General features: G+C 38.4%; 1 protein-coding gene across 4 annotated transcripts in view; it reads left to right on the forward strand.

Moving 5' to 3' along the window:
• Positions 1 to 435: 435 nt before the first annotated feature.
• Positions 436 to 18088, forward strand: part of LOC136445274 (F-BAR domain only protein 2-like) — a 39291-nt gene continuing 21638 nt past the window's right edge. For all 4 annotated transcript variants that reach the window (XM_066443185.1, XM_066443187.1, XM_066443186.1 and 1 more), the window contains exons 1-11: positions 436 to 564; positions 6213 to 6304; positions 6544 to 6618; positions 7042 to 7183; positions 8914 to 8985; positions 9359 to 9439; positions 9714 to 9738; positions 10045 to 10124; positions 10376 to 10474; positions 10759 to 10855; positions 16448 to 16579. In XM_066443185.1, the coding sequence (XP_066299282.1) occupies positions 538 to 564; positions 6213 to 6304; positions 6544 to 6618; positions 7042 to 7183; positions 8914 to 8985; positions 9359 to 9439; positions 9714 to 9738; positions 10045 to 10124; positions 10376 to 10474; positions 10759 to 10855; positions 16448 to 16579 (922 nt within the window). In that variant the 5' untranslated portion in view covers positions 436 to 537. The remainder of the gene's footprint in view (positions 565 to 6212; positions 6305 to 6543; positions 6619 to 7041; positions 7184 to 8913; positions 8986 to 9358; positions 9440 to 9713; positions 9739 to 10044; positions 10125 to 10375; positions 10475 to 10758; positions 10856 to 16447; positions 16580 to 18088) is intronic.

Below are 18088 nucleotides of genomic sequence, written 5' to 3' on the forward strand. Positions count from 1 at the left end.
ACTTGTGGCTGAGCCGTCTGTTGCCGCTCAGTACCTTGTATCAAAGATGACCTGGAAGTCTCTAGATATCGTGTATTTTTTTGTTGAGTGAAAAATGATATGGTCGTGTCTCTGTATACGTACATTTTTCACTCAACAAAAAAAGACACGATATCTAGTGCACGTGCACCTGCGCTAGTCTGTTCCCAGGCTGTCAGAACTCAAACATTTAGTAAAAGCTTACATTTACAAATATGATTGTTACACAAGATCACCTCATATCAGACCCTGCGTCATGCATTGTACTGGAATGAATATAAGGACACGATAAGAAGTTTAAAATCACTATTCACTCAGCAAACATTGACAGAAAAGAATCATCCAGCTCCAGTGTCACACAAGTCCCCTAAAAAGTTTGGCCCCAAGTCTCGCCGTTTCTTGCGAGAGTGGGAGGAATGTCACGGCACATGCGCACTCGTGCCATAACATTCGCTCGCCATTTTGAAGCGAGTGGAGCTCCCGGAGTCCGTGTGGATCTGACGGAAAACACGGGGAAACATGTCGTTCTTCGCAGATAACTTCTGGGTAAGTCATGTCCCGATACTACTTCGATATCGTTTGGTTGGAAAGTGTTAGCAATGTCCTTACAAGTGTGCGGCGGGCGATCGCAACGGAAGGAATTTCGGTACCGCATTTCCGCCCACCCACCCAGACAGGCCTAGGGCGCCGGTCCTGTCCCGAAAAATGAAACCCAGATAAAAATTCCCTTACTAGTCTATGCCTTACTATTAGGATGTTTGTCAAGTTATAAGGTAGTTGTCGCAGTTGTCTTAGATATCATATCAAATCAAGATGTACATGGCATTTGTGACACACGTAGAGATAGCCTGCTTATAAAGCTCTTTTCATAATAATATCTTCCAAATATCTCGTTACTAACTTACTACTACTAGTATGATTATTGATAACGAAGAGATCCTACAACAAGTTGATGCAGATCTAACATTTCGATAGAAAGTTAGCAAGGCTGTGGTCACGATCTACTGTGTGAAATAGAGAGAAAATAATGGATCCTAGATTTTGCGACGAATTCTGTAAATAGTGTAATTTACATAGTAACAAAATAAGTATTACATATTGATCAATATTAACGTTACTGTACTCTAAGTTATACATCATATACAATACAGTGAAAGCAGAAAATGACACAGCTATAAATGTTTGTTGCGGACTTGGGGATCATGTTTTGAGACCTGTGTATACTTATGAAGTTTTTTATGACCGATCTCTAATTTAAAAAAGTACAGTGTTATACATGGACTTCAAGTCACAATTCAAGACAAAATTTGAACAAAGCAATGATCGTCTTTTAAAACAACACTAGATCAGTCCTAAGAAATGATGAAAGCAATCCTGTCAGAATCATTAATACTACAGATCATTACTACCATCCACACCACCAGTAACCAGACCCCGCCCTCCCCAGACAGGCTGAACTTGACCTGGTAACAGCTGTGTCTGTTGGGGATAAATCATAATTGATACGGAGGTGGCACGATAGAATAGATATTACACTTCAACTGCTGAGAGAAAAATACAGGATTTAGACAGATATACACTGATGTCTTTTTTAGGTCTCTTGGGACACTATCTTTGTGTTCATAAAAAAAGTTAATGTCTTGATAATAGTGTGTGACAGTTCGTCATGATCACTACAATGAAAGTAATGAATCATCCCTAACTGACCCACTTATGCATGGTTGACCTACAGTCTTTGTACCAGCAGGACTGGAAACAATATGAAGACACGCCATTCAAACTCAACTGACCTTGAAAATATAGATTTTTCTGTGTCCTGCTATTTGTATCAGCTCTGTCTTACAAGTCAGGTATGTTATACAGTAGCAGAACAACAGCAGTAGGTTTCAGTATGTTGCTGTTTCCTATTCTGTACTGTCAAGGAAAAGTTCAAGCTCTTGTTGTGGAGACAATAGTGTTGATTGACAGCTGGAGGAAGTTAGGCCCAGTCAGAGTATCCTGCCTGTTGGACTTAGATAAGGCAGTAGTGTTTGATGTACACTGTACATGTACAAATTTTAATGCTTTTTTCCTCACCCCTAGACCACTAGTGTTTTGGAAGTATACTTGTTATGCAACCACTAGCACTACATGTAAATGTACTAGTACTACCCGGATAGTAGTACTGTACTGCTAAATACTACCACTATGACTAGTACTATACACGGTACTACCACTAGTCTACTACTACTGACTACTAGTACATGTATTACTACATCATGTACTACTACAACTTCTACCACTACAATTATTGTATGATTGATTGTACATGTACTTCAGTACCTACGACTAGTACTACTACTGTTTCTACATTTAGAACAGAGGTGTGTTAAACATTCAATAAGATGTCTATTGATTTGGGGCCAGTTACAATCTCAGTAAATGATCTAGTGCCAAATACAGGGTTATTTCAGGCCAAAGCTGTTGTCTTTAAACAAAGGACAGAGACAGAGTTGTCACGATGTGTGTTAATGTTCGGATTCTTTATGAACAGAACTGAGAAACGTGAGAGATATGGCGGCCATCTTATGATATATGGTGAATGTATCTTATGTTACATGCTGAAATGTGACCCACCGGCCAAGGCAGATGATTATTCTATTCTACATTGCAGCTTGTGATAATCTATAAGATGTACTGACTTCAAAATCTTTGTAAGGATAGAAAGTACCGTAGCCCCTGAATATATATACAAATGTACAAGCAAACATTTTAGTTAGAGAGGTGTGACAAACTGCCTCGTTAAATATAAGGCTCCACCCCCTTTGTTTACACTTGTGATCAGCTGTGTTGTTTGTTTATCAAAGTGGTGTTTGTTGATCACACCCTGTGACCAGAAATGTGCCGGCTGGAAGTGGATTTCCCGAAGAAACAGGACTCTCTGTGACAAGGAAATGATTTGAAACAAACAGGGAAGCCTGAAAAGAGCAATTCTAACTCGCTGTCTTCCGTATACAAATGAAATGTGTGTCATTGTTTTCTGATAACTTAATCTATTGCTGTAGTTATTTTGAGTCAGTATATGTTGGAAGGAAAAGGTGTTAATATAGCTACACTTATATGAATTCAAAATATTGGCAATAAACCCAGGAAATGTATTAGAATGATATGGTACAGGTGAGGTAAACAGGTGAATTCGTGGAAATTCCTCAAAACCATGCATTAGGCGATAGTCATCTTATCTCTGCACATACTAGTAAGTTGCATGATGATATACCTTTTTTTGAAATTGAATGGTGGCTATTATATGGCTGTAGAATTGTCAGTACTAAATTAAAGTCAGTCAGTCTCCATTGTACTGCAGCTGCACATTGTACAATAGGGACATGTCAATTTTGTATGGAGCAAAGTCCGCCCCTATCCTTGGTATTTGTTTGTGTCAATAATGAGCGTTTTATAGGTCAGTGCAGAGGGGTTCACTCGGCTGGTGTAGTGGTCAGCCAACAGACCTAGCCTCCTAATAATCTTACTAAAAGCAGGGCTCGAAATAGTGGGTGCATGTGCACCCAGTGCACCCAAAATTGGAGCTGTGCACCCAAGTTTTGACTGTGGGTGGGTGCACTGGTGCACCTAAATATTTTTTGTAGCCAATAGGGTAAAGGTACTATTGTACACTAGTATACAGAATATTCTTGAAATGTAAATATAAAAAACAGCATGATAACTTTTTGCTATACTTTATTTAATGAATTATTTGTTTGAAATTTTGAAGTTAGCTATAGAATTACAGATTGAAGTTCTAAGAAAGGCAGCAGTGTTAAACTTGTAATTATGTTCTGAAGAACATTCAACTTTATTTTATCTGGTGCACCCAAAATTCTTTCTGTGCACCCAATTTTTTGACTTGGGTGCACCAGTGCACCTATTCCCAAAGATGAATTTCGAGCCCTGTAAAGGAATGAGTTTACTAAAAGGAATGAGTTTCTGTTCATAAAACATGGTCAACAGGATAGGCTTTAGGATAAAAGGAAAACCCCAGTAGATATTTCATACAGTTATACTTATACCATAATGGAATTTAAAGGATATAATTTTATTTCCAACCCCAGTTTCCCAAAATAAGTGGTTTTGCCATTTCTGAATAGAGCCGAGTATTTGCAGTACATTATTGCATAGGCATGGTAGATGGAACTTGAAGTAATGGCCATGTAATCAACTTCTATGGAAATGTTGCCCTTCAATTTGATTACCGCTGGAGGCAGTAATACATCAAGCAGGACAAGCTCTGTTTGGGGAACAGTTTTTAGGGACAGACTGTATTTTAGAATTCATCCCACCTTCCCAACTCAGACATGTAGATTCTGCCCTTCAGCCAGTGATTTCGGGATCGATTCTGGGTGCCCAAAAGTTCTATCATTGATAAGGACAGGCAGATAGAAGTAAAATAGAGTCAGGAGGAATATCTTTTGAAAACAGCTTGTTTTGATCAATGAATATATTTTGATAATTTCTGGGTGCTGAAATAGCCTGAATCAAATCTCAAAATGATATCAAGTCTGTCACAAGTTTGAGACTTTGACATGAATAATATTTGTATATGCTGACGACCATCTTTAACAGTTGCTCCAAAAGACAGTTCCTCAAGCAACTGGATAAATTTTGAGAGTCAGACATTTCAGACGGCATCCGCTATCTTTCGCCACTGACCAAAGGAAAGAACTGGAGAATCAGGTTTCATTCCAAAACTCTAGATAATGAATTGATATGTAAATGAGGTGAGGACTTTAAGTTTAACAGTTATAAGATTTGGTCAAATAATGCTGGAAGTTAGTGTTGTACTTGCACACAAGTTGCACTTTCAAGACTCAGAGGCTATATGGAATACTGTATTAGTAAGAAGTTGGCAGCAGGTCCTGAAACATCATCTTGATTTCCAGGCGCCCATGCAGATCAATGCTGTACATAATGTACATCTGCAGAATGCCCCTTCGACCCCAGAAATAGCCGTCTGGGTTTTCATCATCTCAGTAGTGTTCATTCCATCCACTTAATCTGATCACAAGGGAAGGGCTTAGTGTTTAATGCATGTCTGTGTAGACTGGGGATGACAGTGTGGTGATGGCTTCCATACATATCAGGCTTTTGTTCCTGTTGTACATGACTTTGTACTTGTCTTAAAAGGAATGTACCATGAACTTGAATGACTTTCAAAGACTATTAGGCACATATGTATGTGATCCCTTTACATGTATATGTACAGACCCCCAGTCTCAATATCCATCGTGTAACAAGATAGATATTTTAGAGATTGGGGGTCTGGCATCCAGGCTAATGTATGTCATAAATGCTTTTCCAAATGTAGTGTAGTAATTTAGTCCCAGCAGTAGCAGCAATATCCACATTGCAGGACTCTTAAAGCTTAACATTAGACCATAACTGTATAAACATGCCTGTTTCAATACTTGTTCTGCACAAAAGATTGTATGTAAATTGTATGGCTTTACAAAATAGTGTAGCGTTTTTAATGTTGAAGGTATCAATGTGTTTTCAGTAATAATTTTTCCCACGGGGCCTATTGTTGTGAGTTGCATAGTCAAATATAATATATATGTGATAATTTTCATGTTCCCACGTGGATGTAGAATTGATTTCTTACTTTGTAACAAGACATACCTGCAATGTCCATTAAATTATTCAAACATGCAGACACCCCAATAGTAACACCTGGTATTGAGCTGACAGAGCTGTTATCATTGCACTGAATGACTATGTTATTTGCATCAACATATATCAAAACAGCTCACATATTTTGTATACTGTAGATTAGCTGGGAACTAAGATGCTTATCGAATACCACACCAGTTAATTCCTTGCCTCTCACGTTTGACTCAAAAATCTTAAAAACTTAAAATCCATGGGAAAACTTATGAATATATATAGGGATCGTCAAAGGACTGTCATTTCCTTTGATGTCTGTTTTATCAACCATACCTTCTGTCTGGCTACGTGATTTAATTGCTTCTAGTATTAAATGGATTTTCAACATATAGCGATATACTGTATTTCATTTCGCTTATTGGAAGATTTTAATAAAAGTGCTTCAAGTACAAGGAGCAAACAAGCACAGTGAGAGAATTATGTATGAATGTACCTGATTTCTGGAATTGTGTTTCCAAATGTTCATTGCTGAGTAAAGATTTTTTTCTGGTCCTTAGGGGGAGAAGAACAATGGGTTTGACGTGGTGTACCATAACATGAAACATGGGCAGATCTCAGTCAAGGAGATGGTGGAGTATCTCCGAGAAAGGTCAGTGCTTTGAACTTCTTGTGTTTCTGGATTCTAACTCTGGGGATAGAATTGTGTAAACTTTATTGTATAACAGAATCATCCATTTTTGCATTCTTCCATTCTTATTAGATACATGTAACAGAACCCTTCAGTTGCCTGGAGAAATATTGAAACTTTGCCAAGTGATATATTATATGTAAAATCTTTTTCTGTAAATCTAGTGAATATGTTGTCACAATGATTTTTTTTGTCTTTAGTGCCAGTGTCCAGGAGTTGAACTCCAAGTCATGGAACAAGCTGGCCAAGCAAGCTGCTAACAGCAGTCAACAAGGGTCAGTATTCTATAGACGTGTGCATACAAGTAAAACTACATACATGTACATGTACATTTAGTCATGATAAACTCATAAAGTAGACTTTGTCATAAATGCTTACTGCATTTCTAAAACAGCATGTAGGTAGTTTTGTTTTGGATTTTCGAAGGATTTGATTGATTTAGTCTCAAAGCTAAGGCACCGTGTAATTAGATACATGTGGCAATGTCAATATTTTTGTTTCACACTCAACCTTCATTAATTGCACAACATGTTTGTGAAGAAACAAAGTGAGAAATTTGTGGAGCTAGTGTTTTGGTGTGCTCAGAGTCGCCTTATAAAAGTGCCTCCTATCAGTACATGATAGAAGTGCAACCAATGCTCTTCTGCCTCCATAGTTGTCATTTTGTGCGTAGCAGTGACAACTAATCTCTGTTCCAGGACGTTCTCTCCTGTATGGCAGATCATCCGTATGATGAACGAGAAGATGGCCTCTGTGTACAGCGAGTTGGTGCACAGGCTGCAGGAGGTGGCCAAGGAACTACAGAAGTACGGGGAGGAGCAGAAGAACAAACACAAATCTGTAAGTCACCTTATAGAACACTGCTGCACTGGTGAACAGCATAGAATATTCTGGGAAAATGTTAGAGAACGCATAATTGCAGTCTACAATTCTGATCATAAGTGTGTTATATGATAACCACAAGATGCTAACAGAGATATGTTGTGCATCATTGCTCTAATTAGTCTAAGACCTGTTGGATCAGAATAGCGTTATAGTAATTAGAAATGTCCTTAGATTACAATTAGCCTAGAAAAACAACCCTTAGTCTGTATTAGTTCCATGTTGCAATGGCCATAGATCACACTAGATATACAGTCAAACCTGTATTAGCGGTCACCTTTGCATAGCGGCCACCTGCCCATAGTGGTCACTTTTTGTCGGTCCCTTGGATTTTTCCCATTGACATAAGCATTAAGAATTAGGCTATAGCGGCCACCTGTCCAACGCGGTCGCGGCCAGACGATTTTCGGTCCCGCGAGTACAGTAACACTGCCGATAACGGTCACGGCGCGCCGGTAGAAGCCGCTTCGCCACCGCACGCCGGGTTCAAAATTTTCATTTTTTCACGCAGTTATCAAATTTATGCGGCCTCATCTGGATAGGATCATAATAAAGAAAACCAGAATGTTTTATCTTTGTTAGAAAATCCATGGTTTGACGCGAAGTCAAGTATAGTTTTCTTCACATGGCTTGCGTTTGTACATCGTGGTAAAATTGACAATTTCTGTGCATTTCGACTGGACAAATATTACGGCAGCCTTTTGGAAAATACAACCCACACATGTACCTGATGCGGTAAGTTCGTGAAATGTTTGAATGCCGGCCCAATTTCCGTTTTCACCGGGAATTCATTCAAATTGTGCTCAAAACGTGTTTCGCGCAATTTTCAAAATGGCGCTGATACAAACTGGATAGGTAGCAGCATAAAGGTCAACGGAAGACACCACTGTTACGGAGGTATAATATACTAAATTTATTTTGCTGCAAAGTATCACTGAGGATAATTACTAAACCAAAAGCTTTAAAATGAATGTGGATAATACTACTATGATGTAAAATTTGGGCTGTTGCAATTTTCTGAACAGACAAAAAGCCCTCAAAAGAGCGACCTTCTTCTGAGTACCCTATTAGCATAATGGTAGATGCTGATCAACACAAGCCACAGCAAGAGACTGAGGAAAATTGTCGCCACGATTTTATGTTTGAAAACGGTCGAAAACGAACAGTAAGTGACAACTTAGCAACATGTATTTTGTTCTTAACTAACTAGGAGTAAAAGAACAACAATCGAACTTCTAAAATGTGCCTTACCTGTTTACATGTGTACTGTACGGTGAATAAATGTATCTCAGTGGGTACTGAAAACATGTGTCACTCGTGGTCAATTAATCGACATTTTCTCCATAGCGGCCACCTGTTCTTAGCGGCCAGTTTTGACCAGTCCCTTGAGTGACCGCTATAGACAGGTTTGACTGTAGTATTATAGTAAGTAGTATATTCTTATACATGTATAGAACTAGATTGTTACCTATGTTGTCTGTAATTTGCCATACATTGTCACTGATGCAATTGTTGTGCAATAAATCATTCATTCATTCATTCATTCAGAATGATTTTTAGCCCCACCTAGGCAATCGTGTTGTATTAAGATTACTAGAGATTATCTCAGATTACAAACAACAGCCATGAAGATACTGGTAGACTGCTTTATATATTGTACAAATGGATTCACTGATTTTTTATTTCAGGTAAAGGAAGAAGTTCAGCCCACAGCAGACGTGGTCACAAGTTTCCAGAGCACAACTGCTGCTGTTCTCAAGGTGATATCTCCACATGTGTGACTTATCATGAACTTCTAACAACATATCACAGATCAACATAGCACAGATAGCCATTTCACATGTTTTTCATGTACTTTCTTTTTCTTACAATGTGCACTGTAGTACATGACTATTGTGCACTTACTGACTTTATATTTCACTGTATATTTCACTTAGATGTTAGTTAGGTTTGTGTTAAACGACCTGTATCTAGCCCCTCGGGGCACGAACATACAATAAAGGTCTTCAATCATCATTTAATGTGATTTGGGAGAATTCAGTACTGTCTTAAGCGTTTTTAAGAATAGTGATTTGTGTAGCTTATTCTTGTAGAAATCTGTAAGACTGAACCACTGTTCTTTGTTTTCCTCAGGCGAAAGAAAACTACAACACAAGATGTCTTGAGTATGAGAGGTTAAAGAGAGAAGGGGCTAGTCCAAAGGAAGTGGAGAAGGTAAAATGACAAAAGCATGTACATTAAAGAAACAGGCATGGGATAGATTAAAGATTTGTACACAAGTATAACTTTAAGTTTTGAATGTTGGATAAGGGTTGATATTTGCCTTTGCCAAGTGTGAATGAATGTTTTGCTTAGAATTGCACATAAAAGCCCATTGTTTATGTAAAAAAGTTTGAAACTTTTGAAAGTCTTCTGTATTGTGAGGTGCTCTCATAGATCAGAAGAATACGGTTGATTACAATGTACCTTTTTCCTTATTCCTTTGCAGGCAGAAGCTAAGTTTACAAAAGCAAGTAAGTTTGTGGATGTCATTTGTTTGTGGATGTCTTTCCCCAAAAATATTTTTTTTAAATGTTTCCTTTGTATTTTTGTATGTGTTGGTTAGAAATAAGTACAATATGTAAGGTTGTAAGAAACATAACACAAAGCATTACCAAGGCATTTAGGCAAGCACATGTATATGAAAGAAGTTGATTTTGCTTCACAGTTTGTCATATCATATTTTAATGCCATAACCGGCGAGATTGATGAGCAAACTTACTGCTTCTTCTTTTTGAAATTGTTTATGTACATCCTCATGGCCATTTTTATCCTTACAGAGGAAGACTACACACAACTAGTTCAAAAGTATGAGAACACAAGATTAGATTTTAACAAGAAGATGACAGATTCAACAAATGTAAGTATTAACTTATTCCACACAATGATCTAAATAAAGTTCTGAATGTTTGAATGATAATTTTTATAGATTTGTCTAATGTTACATTGTTTTAAATAAAACTTGATAAGTAAACATTCAAGTTCATTGTTGGCTGTCTTAGGTCATATTTTGTGATAAATATTTTGTATGTTGACATCGATTTTGTGCATTTGCATTACTACCTTTTGTCAACTTGGTCTTGTGCTAACTGTGATATTTCCTCTTTTCAGCAATTTCAAGAAATAGAAGAAATCCACCTTAGTTATATGTTTGACATCATCGCTAAATATGCCCAGTGTTTCCACCATGCACACTTCACGATAATGCAGGTAAAGTCAATAAGAGTTTATTCAGTGTGTTTATTCAGTTGGCCTCTTTGAGCAATGCAATATTGTGTTGTCTCCTAAGCAACTTAATTGTTTGTTTTTATGACAAAGAAGTTTATTGCATATTCATGCCCTATTGCGGCTAAATTCAGTAATTTATTATGGGAAAATCATCTGTACCATTAATAGATAAGACATAGTCTCTATGACAGTAGCTAAATGTTGTTCACACTTGAAGTCCCCAAAGAACTTAGACTTGACTGATTTTTTCCACATCTTGCTCTTAGATTGAAGAAGACTTTAAGAGGCAATCAGAAGATCTCGGCATTCAGAAACTCATTCAGAACTTTGCAGAAGGCAAAGGCACAGGCACAGAAAAGCCAGGTAAGGAGCAATGCAAAATTCAAGGAAGGAAAACCATGGCCATTAAAAGTTGAATATATTCTCCAGCTAATTGTACACTCTAGTTGTAGTGCATTTATAGCACATACACTATATGTTAAATAATCAATCAGAATAGATTGTTGTGAGGGTGCATGAAAATGTTCATAGTTTTTACATATTTTTTTTTCAGGCTCAGCCTGGTAGTACATGCAAGTTTTGAAACCATGGGATTTCTCCATTATGAAAAAAGTACATCAGTTTTGAAAGTCTATACAAGTTTAGAGGTGACCATTATAACTGAAATCATATATTATTTTTGATTTGATATATTTGATATGATATGATATAATCATTATCTTCGCCGAGTACTTGTACTCGGAGAGGATTATGTTTTCGGTTGAAAAATCTGTTGGGTGGGTCTGAATGTATGTCAGGAGCATAACTCAAGAAAACTTCAATGAATCTTTATGATTTTTGGTAGGTGTGTAGTGGTTGTGCAAAGAAAAGTCAAGTTCGAAAATGGTTCACCTTGCGTTTTTCAACAGTACTGCAGCAGACTTTACATTTTTTTGTGTTTGTATGTAGGCAAAAAAAGTGACGGAAACGTTGATGGATCTTCATGATTTTTTGCAGGTGTGTAGATGTTGTGGAAACGGGGGTCAAGTTCAACAATGGTTCCCCTGGTATTTTCCGTTGATACTACAGCGGGCTTTGTATGTGTATTTGTATGTCGCCAGCATAACTCAAGAAGCTGTTGATGGATCCGTATGATATTTAGTCGATAGGTAGGGTTTACAGAAAGGAAGGTCAAGTTCGATAATGGGCCTTTTAGCGGAGCTTCCAAATTTAGGGGCATATTTTCTGAAAGTGCTATGGTCATGATTTTTGTGTGGTAGATAGTTCATGCCACAGAAAGTAAGTTCTGTAAATTTGGGCCCCCTAGCGGCTTGTTAAGAACTGCAGTGGGTGTTTTTGTCTTGACATTCAGACATGAATAACTTGAGAAGGATATTCCGGATATTCCGGATATTCCGGATATTCCGGATATTCCGGATATTCCGGATATTCCGGATATTCCGGATATTCCGGATATTCCGGATAATCCGGATATTCCGGATATTCCGGATATTCCGGATATTCCGGATAATCCGGATATTCCGGATATTCCGGATAATCCGGATATTCCGGATAATCCGGATATTCCGGATATTCCGGATAATCCGGATATTCCGGATATTCCGGATATTCCGGATATTCCGGATAATCCGGATAATCCGGATATTCCGGATAATCCGGATAATCCGGATATTCCGGATATTCCGGATATTCCGGATATTCCGGATATTCCGGATATTCCGGATATTCCGGATATTCCGGATATTCCGGATATTCTGGATATTCCGGATATTCCGGATATTCCGTCTGACTCCGTAGGAGTGTTTCCACTGTCACGGAAACACTCCTACACATCTTCAACTCCTGTCTACAAAACGGTTACTATCCTAAAGAATTGTCCCTATTCATTAATCCGGGGACACCTTGTCCCCAGACAACATGCTATCGGGGAATATCAATAATTTGTTGTCTGGAAAAACTATTCTCCTCTATCTTAAATACCCGTTTTGTTGACTATGCAGAACGTTACAGATGTTATAATTTATCCCTTTTATTTAGTACTGAATTGTATACCAGCATAAAATCCGGGATAAACAAATTCGTGGGGATAGTGACAGTGACAGCAGTCAGACGGACAGATTCCACCTGGGCTCAGTGCAGTTACTTTGGCACACTTAATAGAATAGAAAACGAATGTCATTTTGTGGTAGAATGTGGATTATATACCAAAGAAAGAAATGAACTGTATAATCTTGTAGAAAACCTAATTCCCTACTTCACACATTTAAGCACTGTTCAAAAATTCATATTCCTAATGCGACTAGACAAACCTCCCATTGAAACACACGTCTGTTCTTCTATATCTAACGTTACTATAACCGAAAAGTGAGGAGAAGTATATCTAATGATAGCCATATTCTTTTTGTATCCGTTAACTGTACTTGTTATTTTGTTTTGTTGTGACCTGTTGTAGCCAAGTGTGGCAGAAATGTGCAATAAAGGTCTTCATTTATTATCTTCGCCGAGTACTTGTACTAGGAGAGGATTATGTTTTCGGTTGAAAAATCTGTTGGGTGGGTCTGAATGTATGTCAGGAGCATAACTCAAGAAAACTTCAATGAATCTTTATGATTTTTGGTAGGTGTGTAGTGGTTGTGCAAAGAAAAGTCAAGTTCGAAAATGGTTCACCTTGCGTTTTTCAACAGTACTGCAGCAGACTTTACATTTTTTTGTGTTTGTATGTAGGCAAAAAAAGTGACGGAAACGTTGATGGATCTTCATGATTTTTTGCAGGTGTGTAGATGTTGTGGAAACGGGGGTCAAGTTCAACAATGGTTCCCCTGGTATTTTCCGTTGATACTACAGCAGGCTTTGTGTGGATGTGTATTTGTATGTCGCCAGCATAACTCAAGAAGCTGTTGATGGATCCGTATGATATTTAGTCGATAGTTTACAGAAAGGAAGGTCAAGTTCGATAATGGGCCTTCTAGCGGGATAAGGTACTGCAGCGGAGCTTCCAAATTTAGGGGCATATTTTCTGAAAGTGCTATGGTCATGATTTTTGTGTGGTAGATAGTTCATGCCACAGAAAGTAAGTTCTGTAAATTTGGGCCCCCTAGCGGCTTGTTAAGAACTGCAGTGGGTGTTTTTGTCTTGACATTCGGACATGAATAACTTGAGAAGGATATTCCGGATATTCCGGATATTCCGGATATTCCGGATATTCCGGATATTCCGGATATTCCGGATATTCCGGATATTCCGGATATTCCGGATATTCCGGATAATCCGGATATTCCGGATATTCCGGATAATCCGGATATTCCGGATATTCCGGATAATCCGGATATTCCGGATATTCCGGATAATCCGGATATTCCGGATAATCCGGATATTCCGGATAATCCGGATATTCCGGATATTCCGGATAATCCGGATATACCGGATAATCCGGATATTCCGGATATTCCGGATATTCCGGATATTCCGGATATTCCGGATATTCCGTCTGACTCCGTAGGAGTGTTTCCACTGTCACGGAAACACTCCTACACATCTTCAACTCCTGTCTACAAAACGGTTACTATCCTAAAGAATTGTCCCTATTCATTAATCCGGGGACACCTTGTCCCCAGACAACATGCTATCGGGGAATATCAATAATTTGTTGTCTGGAAAAACTATTCTCCTCTATCTTAAATACCCGTTTTGTTGACTATGCAGAACGTTACAGATGTTATAATTTATCCCTTTTATTTAGTACTGAATTGTATACCAGCATAAAATCCGGGATAAACAAATTCGTGGGGATAGTGACAGTGACAGCAGTCAGACGGACAGATTCCACCTGGGCTCAGTGCAGTTACTTTGGCACACTTAATAGAATAGAAAACGAATGTCATTTTGTGGTAGAATGTGGATTATATACCAAAGAAAGAAATGAACTGTATAATCTTGTAGAAAACCTAATTCCCTACTTCACACATTTAAGCACTGTTCAAAAATTCATATTCCTAATGCGACTAGACAAACCTCCCATTGAAACACACGTCTGTTCTTCTATATCTAACGTTACTATAACCGAAAAGTGAGGAGAAGTATATCTAATGATAGCCATATTCTTTTTGTATCCGTTAACTGTACTTGTTATTTTGTTTTGTTGTGACCTGTTGTAGCCAAGTGTGGCAGAAATGTGCAATAAAGGTCTTCATTTATTATCTTCGCCGAGTACTTGTACTTGGAGAGGATTATGTTTTGGGTTGAAAAATCTGTTGGGTGGGTCTGAATGTATGTCAGGAGCATAACTCAAGAAAACTTCAATGAATCTTTATGATTTTTGGTAGGTGTGTAGTGGTTGTGCAAAGAAAAGTCAAGTTCGAAAATGGTTCACCTTGCGTTTTTCAACAGTACTGCAGCAGACTTTACATTTTTTTGTGTTTGTATGTAGGCAAAAAAAGTGACGGAAACGTTGATGGATCTTCATGATTTTTTGCAGGTGTGTAGATGTTGTGGAAACGGGGGTCAAGTTCAACAATGGTTCCCCTGGTATTTTCCGTTGATACTACAGCGGGCTTTGTGTGGATGTGTATTTGTATGTCGCCAGCATAACTCAAGAAGCTGGATGGATCCGTATGATATTTAGTCGATAGGTAGGGTTTACAGAAAGGAAGGTCAAGTTCGATAATGGGCCTTCTAGCGGGATAAGGTACTGCAGCGGAGCTTCCAAATTTAGGGGCATATTTTCTGAAAGTGCTATGGTCATGATTTTTGTGTGGTAGATTTTTCTGTGTTCATGCCACAGAAAGTAAGTTCTGTAAATTTGGGCCCCCTAGCGGCTTGTTAAGAACTGCAGTGGGTGTTTTTGTCTTGACATTCGGACATGAATAACTTGAGAAGGATATTCCGGATATTCCGGATATTCCGGATATTCCGGATAATCCGGATATTCCGGATATTCCGGATAATCCGGATAATCCGGATATTCCGGATAATCCGGATATTCCGGATAATCCGGATATTCCGGATAATCCGGATATTCCGGATAATCCGGATATTCCGGATATTCCGGATATTCCGGATATTCCGGATATTCCGGATATTCCGGATAATCCGGATATTCCGGATAATCCGGATATTCCGGATAATCCGGATATTCCGGATATTCCGGATATTCCGGATATTCCGGATATTCCGGATATTCCGGATATTCCGTCTGACTCCGTAGGAGTGTTTCCACTGTCACGGAAACACTCCTACACATCTTCAACTCCTGTCTACAAAACGGTTACTATCCTAAAGAATTGTCCCTATTCATTAATCCGGGGACACCTTGTCCCCAGACAACATGCTATCGGGGAATATCAATAATTTGTTGTCTGGAAAAACTATTCTCCTCTATCTTAAATACCCGTTTTGTTGACTATGCAGAACGTTACAGATTTTTTCCCTTTTATTTAGTACTGCATAAAATCCGGGATAAACAAATTCGTGGGGATAGTGACAGTGACAGCAGTCGGCTGGTTGGCGACATGACGAAATAGGGACAAAATAGAAAGCCTGACAAAAACACCTAAAACACCTAGAAACACGTCAACAACCAGCCAGATTTATTCTATTCATATATATTGACTGTACTATGTCATCATCACTTTCAACTTACAACATTGCAATATCGAACCTTTGTGGCCCATATAATATCAACATACTCATATTTTTTCATGACCAGTTATAACATATATCAGCACACTCTACACATATAACGTTAACGTTACTAGTCCTGTACCACCAAATGATTTTTAACCATATCTAAACTGGACTCATTCGCCCCATCATAACTTCCAAATGGTATGGAGCATGATCAAATTTGCAGGGGGTGATAAGCACGTGAATATTAATCACTCTCCATGATAAGCCTTGATTATTTGGCGAAGATAATGTGTTTGTGGAACTCTAGTTTTTTTTGTCTTCTCCATGCAGCTGTGATAGAGTTTGAGGAGTGTGACTTGTCGTCCCTTCCCCCGGCCATCTCCATGGAGTCTGTAGAGAACAATGGGAAGGAAATGCCTGTAGTAGAGAAGGCAGTGGAAAAACTCACCAAGAAGAAAGAAAGTAAGTACCAAAGTTCCTCATATCACCATTCCTCAAGATGCTTTAGACTTTGAATTAGAGCATGTTGACAGGAAAAACTGATCACAGGACCTGTAACATGTACTGTGTAAACATGGAGGTTTGGCTGGATGATTAAAGTTGCAGCCTACCAATAGGCTACCATAGATAGTTGTCATTCTTTGCTATAGAACTATGTAAAAGGTATTGCCAAAGCGCAGTTGTTTTCTATGTTTTACTATCCAGGGGGTGGAACAAAGTTTTGTCAATAAAATACATACATGTGGGAATCAAAGAAGTCATTGAATTTTTTACTCAGGTTTTATGTACATGTCATGTATATATAGACATTTGTACCTATCTTGACTTTAAGGAAATCTATAAGAATACGTATAAGGTTGAAGTATAGAATAAAAGTTGACCCTGATTTATTTAATATGACAACGCCAGTGGGAGTGGTCCTGTGCTGTTGGTCCTGCAGTTATAGCAGTAACTGCCAGGTGGCACTACACCGTGGTGCAGGTGTCACATTTTAGGGAGAGGACTACTGAAGATTCTTTCAGCCTTTTACAACCTAAACCTGTTGTAAAACACGTCAATCAATGCAGGTCTGTTTGAAAACTCCCCATGATCATGATCTTTTCATTTAAATGATCCTCGATTATGGTTCATTGAAAATTGGAAAATCTATTCTTCTGACACGTAGTTTACAATGGTTATGACAGCATTGGGAAGGTTGATTTCATGCATCAGTATTGTGTAAAACAATGTCCCGCTACCCTTTAGTATCTATGTATATTAGATACTTTGGAGAATAACGTACATGTACAGCCTGTATGATGATGACATGTTATCTCATGGTTATGGTTTTCATTGAGTGTGTCACTTCTAAGTAGCCCTCCCCAATGACCGAGGAGGTTATACAGTTACATGTATATAACCCCCTTGCCAAAGGCAGGTTACCACACCTGCTACATTATGTAACAACTTTGCCAGTCCCACTGAAAGAAAATCAAACATATGTAACAAAAGGCACAATCATGGGACAACTAGACTGTGCATTGCATGAGTTTCTTCCATTGACAGCAGATTGTGCTGCTATTGTTTACAAACTACTGTATTGTGATGTCATTCATTATGCTCTTACCCATCGATACATGTCAGATATAATGAGCAAAAGGGTTTATCAGAGAGCATTGTACCTACATACTTCTAACTTACCCATTTGACCTGTGTGGATTGTTTTCGTGAAAACATGTTTTAATTTCTGTTACTATATGATACAATCATCCTAAACTACTGCTACAGTAGTAATTGTTAAGCATAAGTATGATTTATTGAATTTGTCAAACTCCCTGTAGACCCTTTCCCCTGAAGTGGTAAGAAGAAAATGTAATTCACTGATCCTGTTAACCCCCTGCAGACCCTTGATCCTGTTAACCCCCTGCAGACCCTTAGGTCACCAGTGGTAGCAGCTGGGATGGAGCTTATTGCTAAGTCAGCTCATCCAGT

This window comes from Branchiostoma lanceolatum, chromosome 11, assembly GCF_035083965.1.
Source record: "Branchiostoma lanceolatum isolate klBraLanc5 chromosome 11, klBraLanc5.hap2, whole genome shotgun sequence".
NCBI lineage: Eukaryota > Metazoa > Chordata > Leptocardii > Amphioxiformes > Branchiostomatidae > Branchiostoma > Branchiostoma lanceolatum.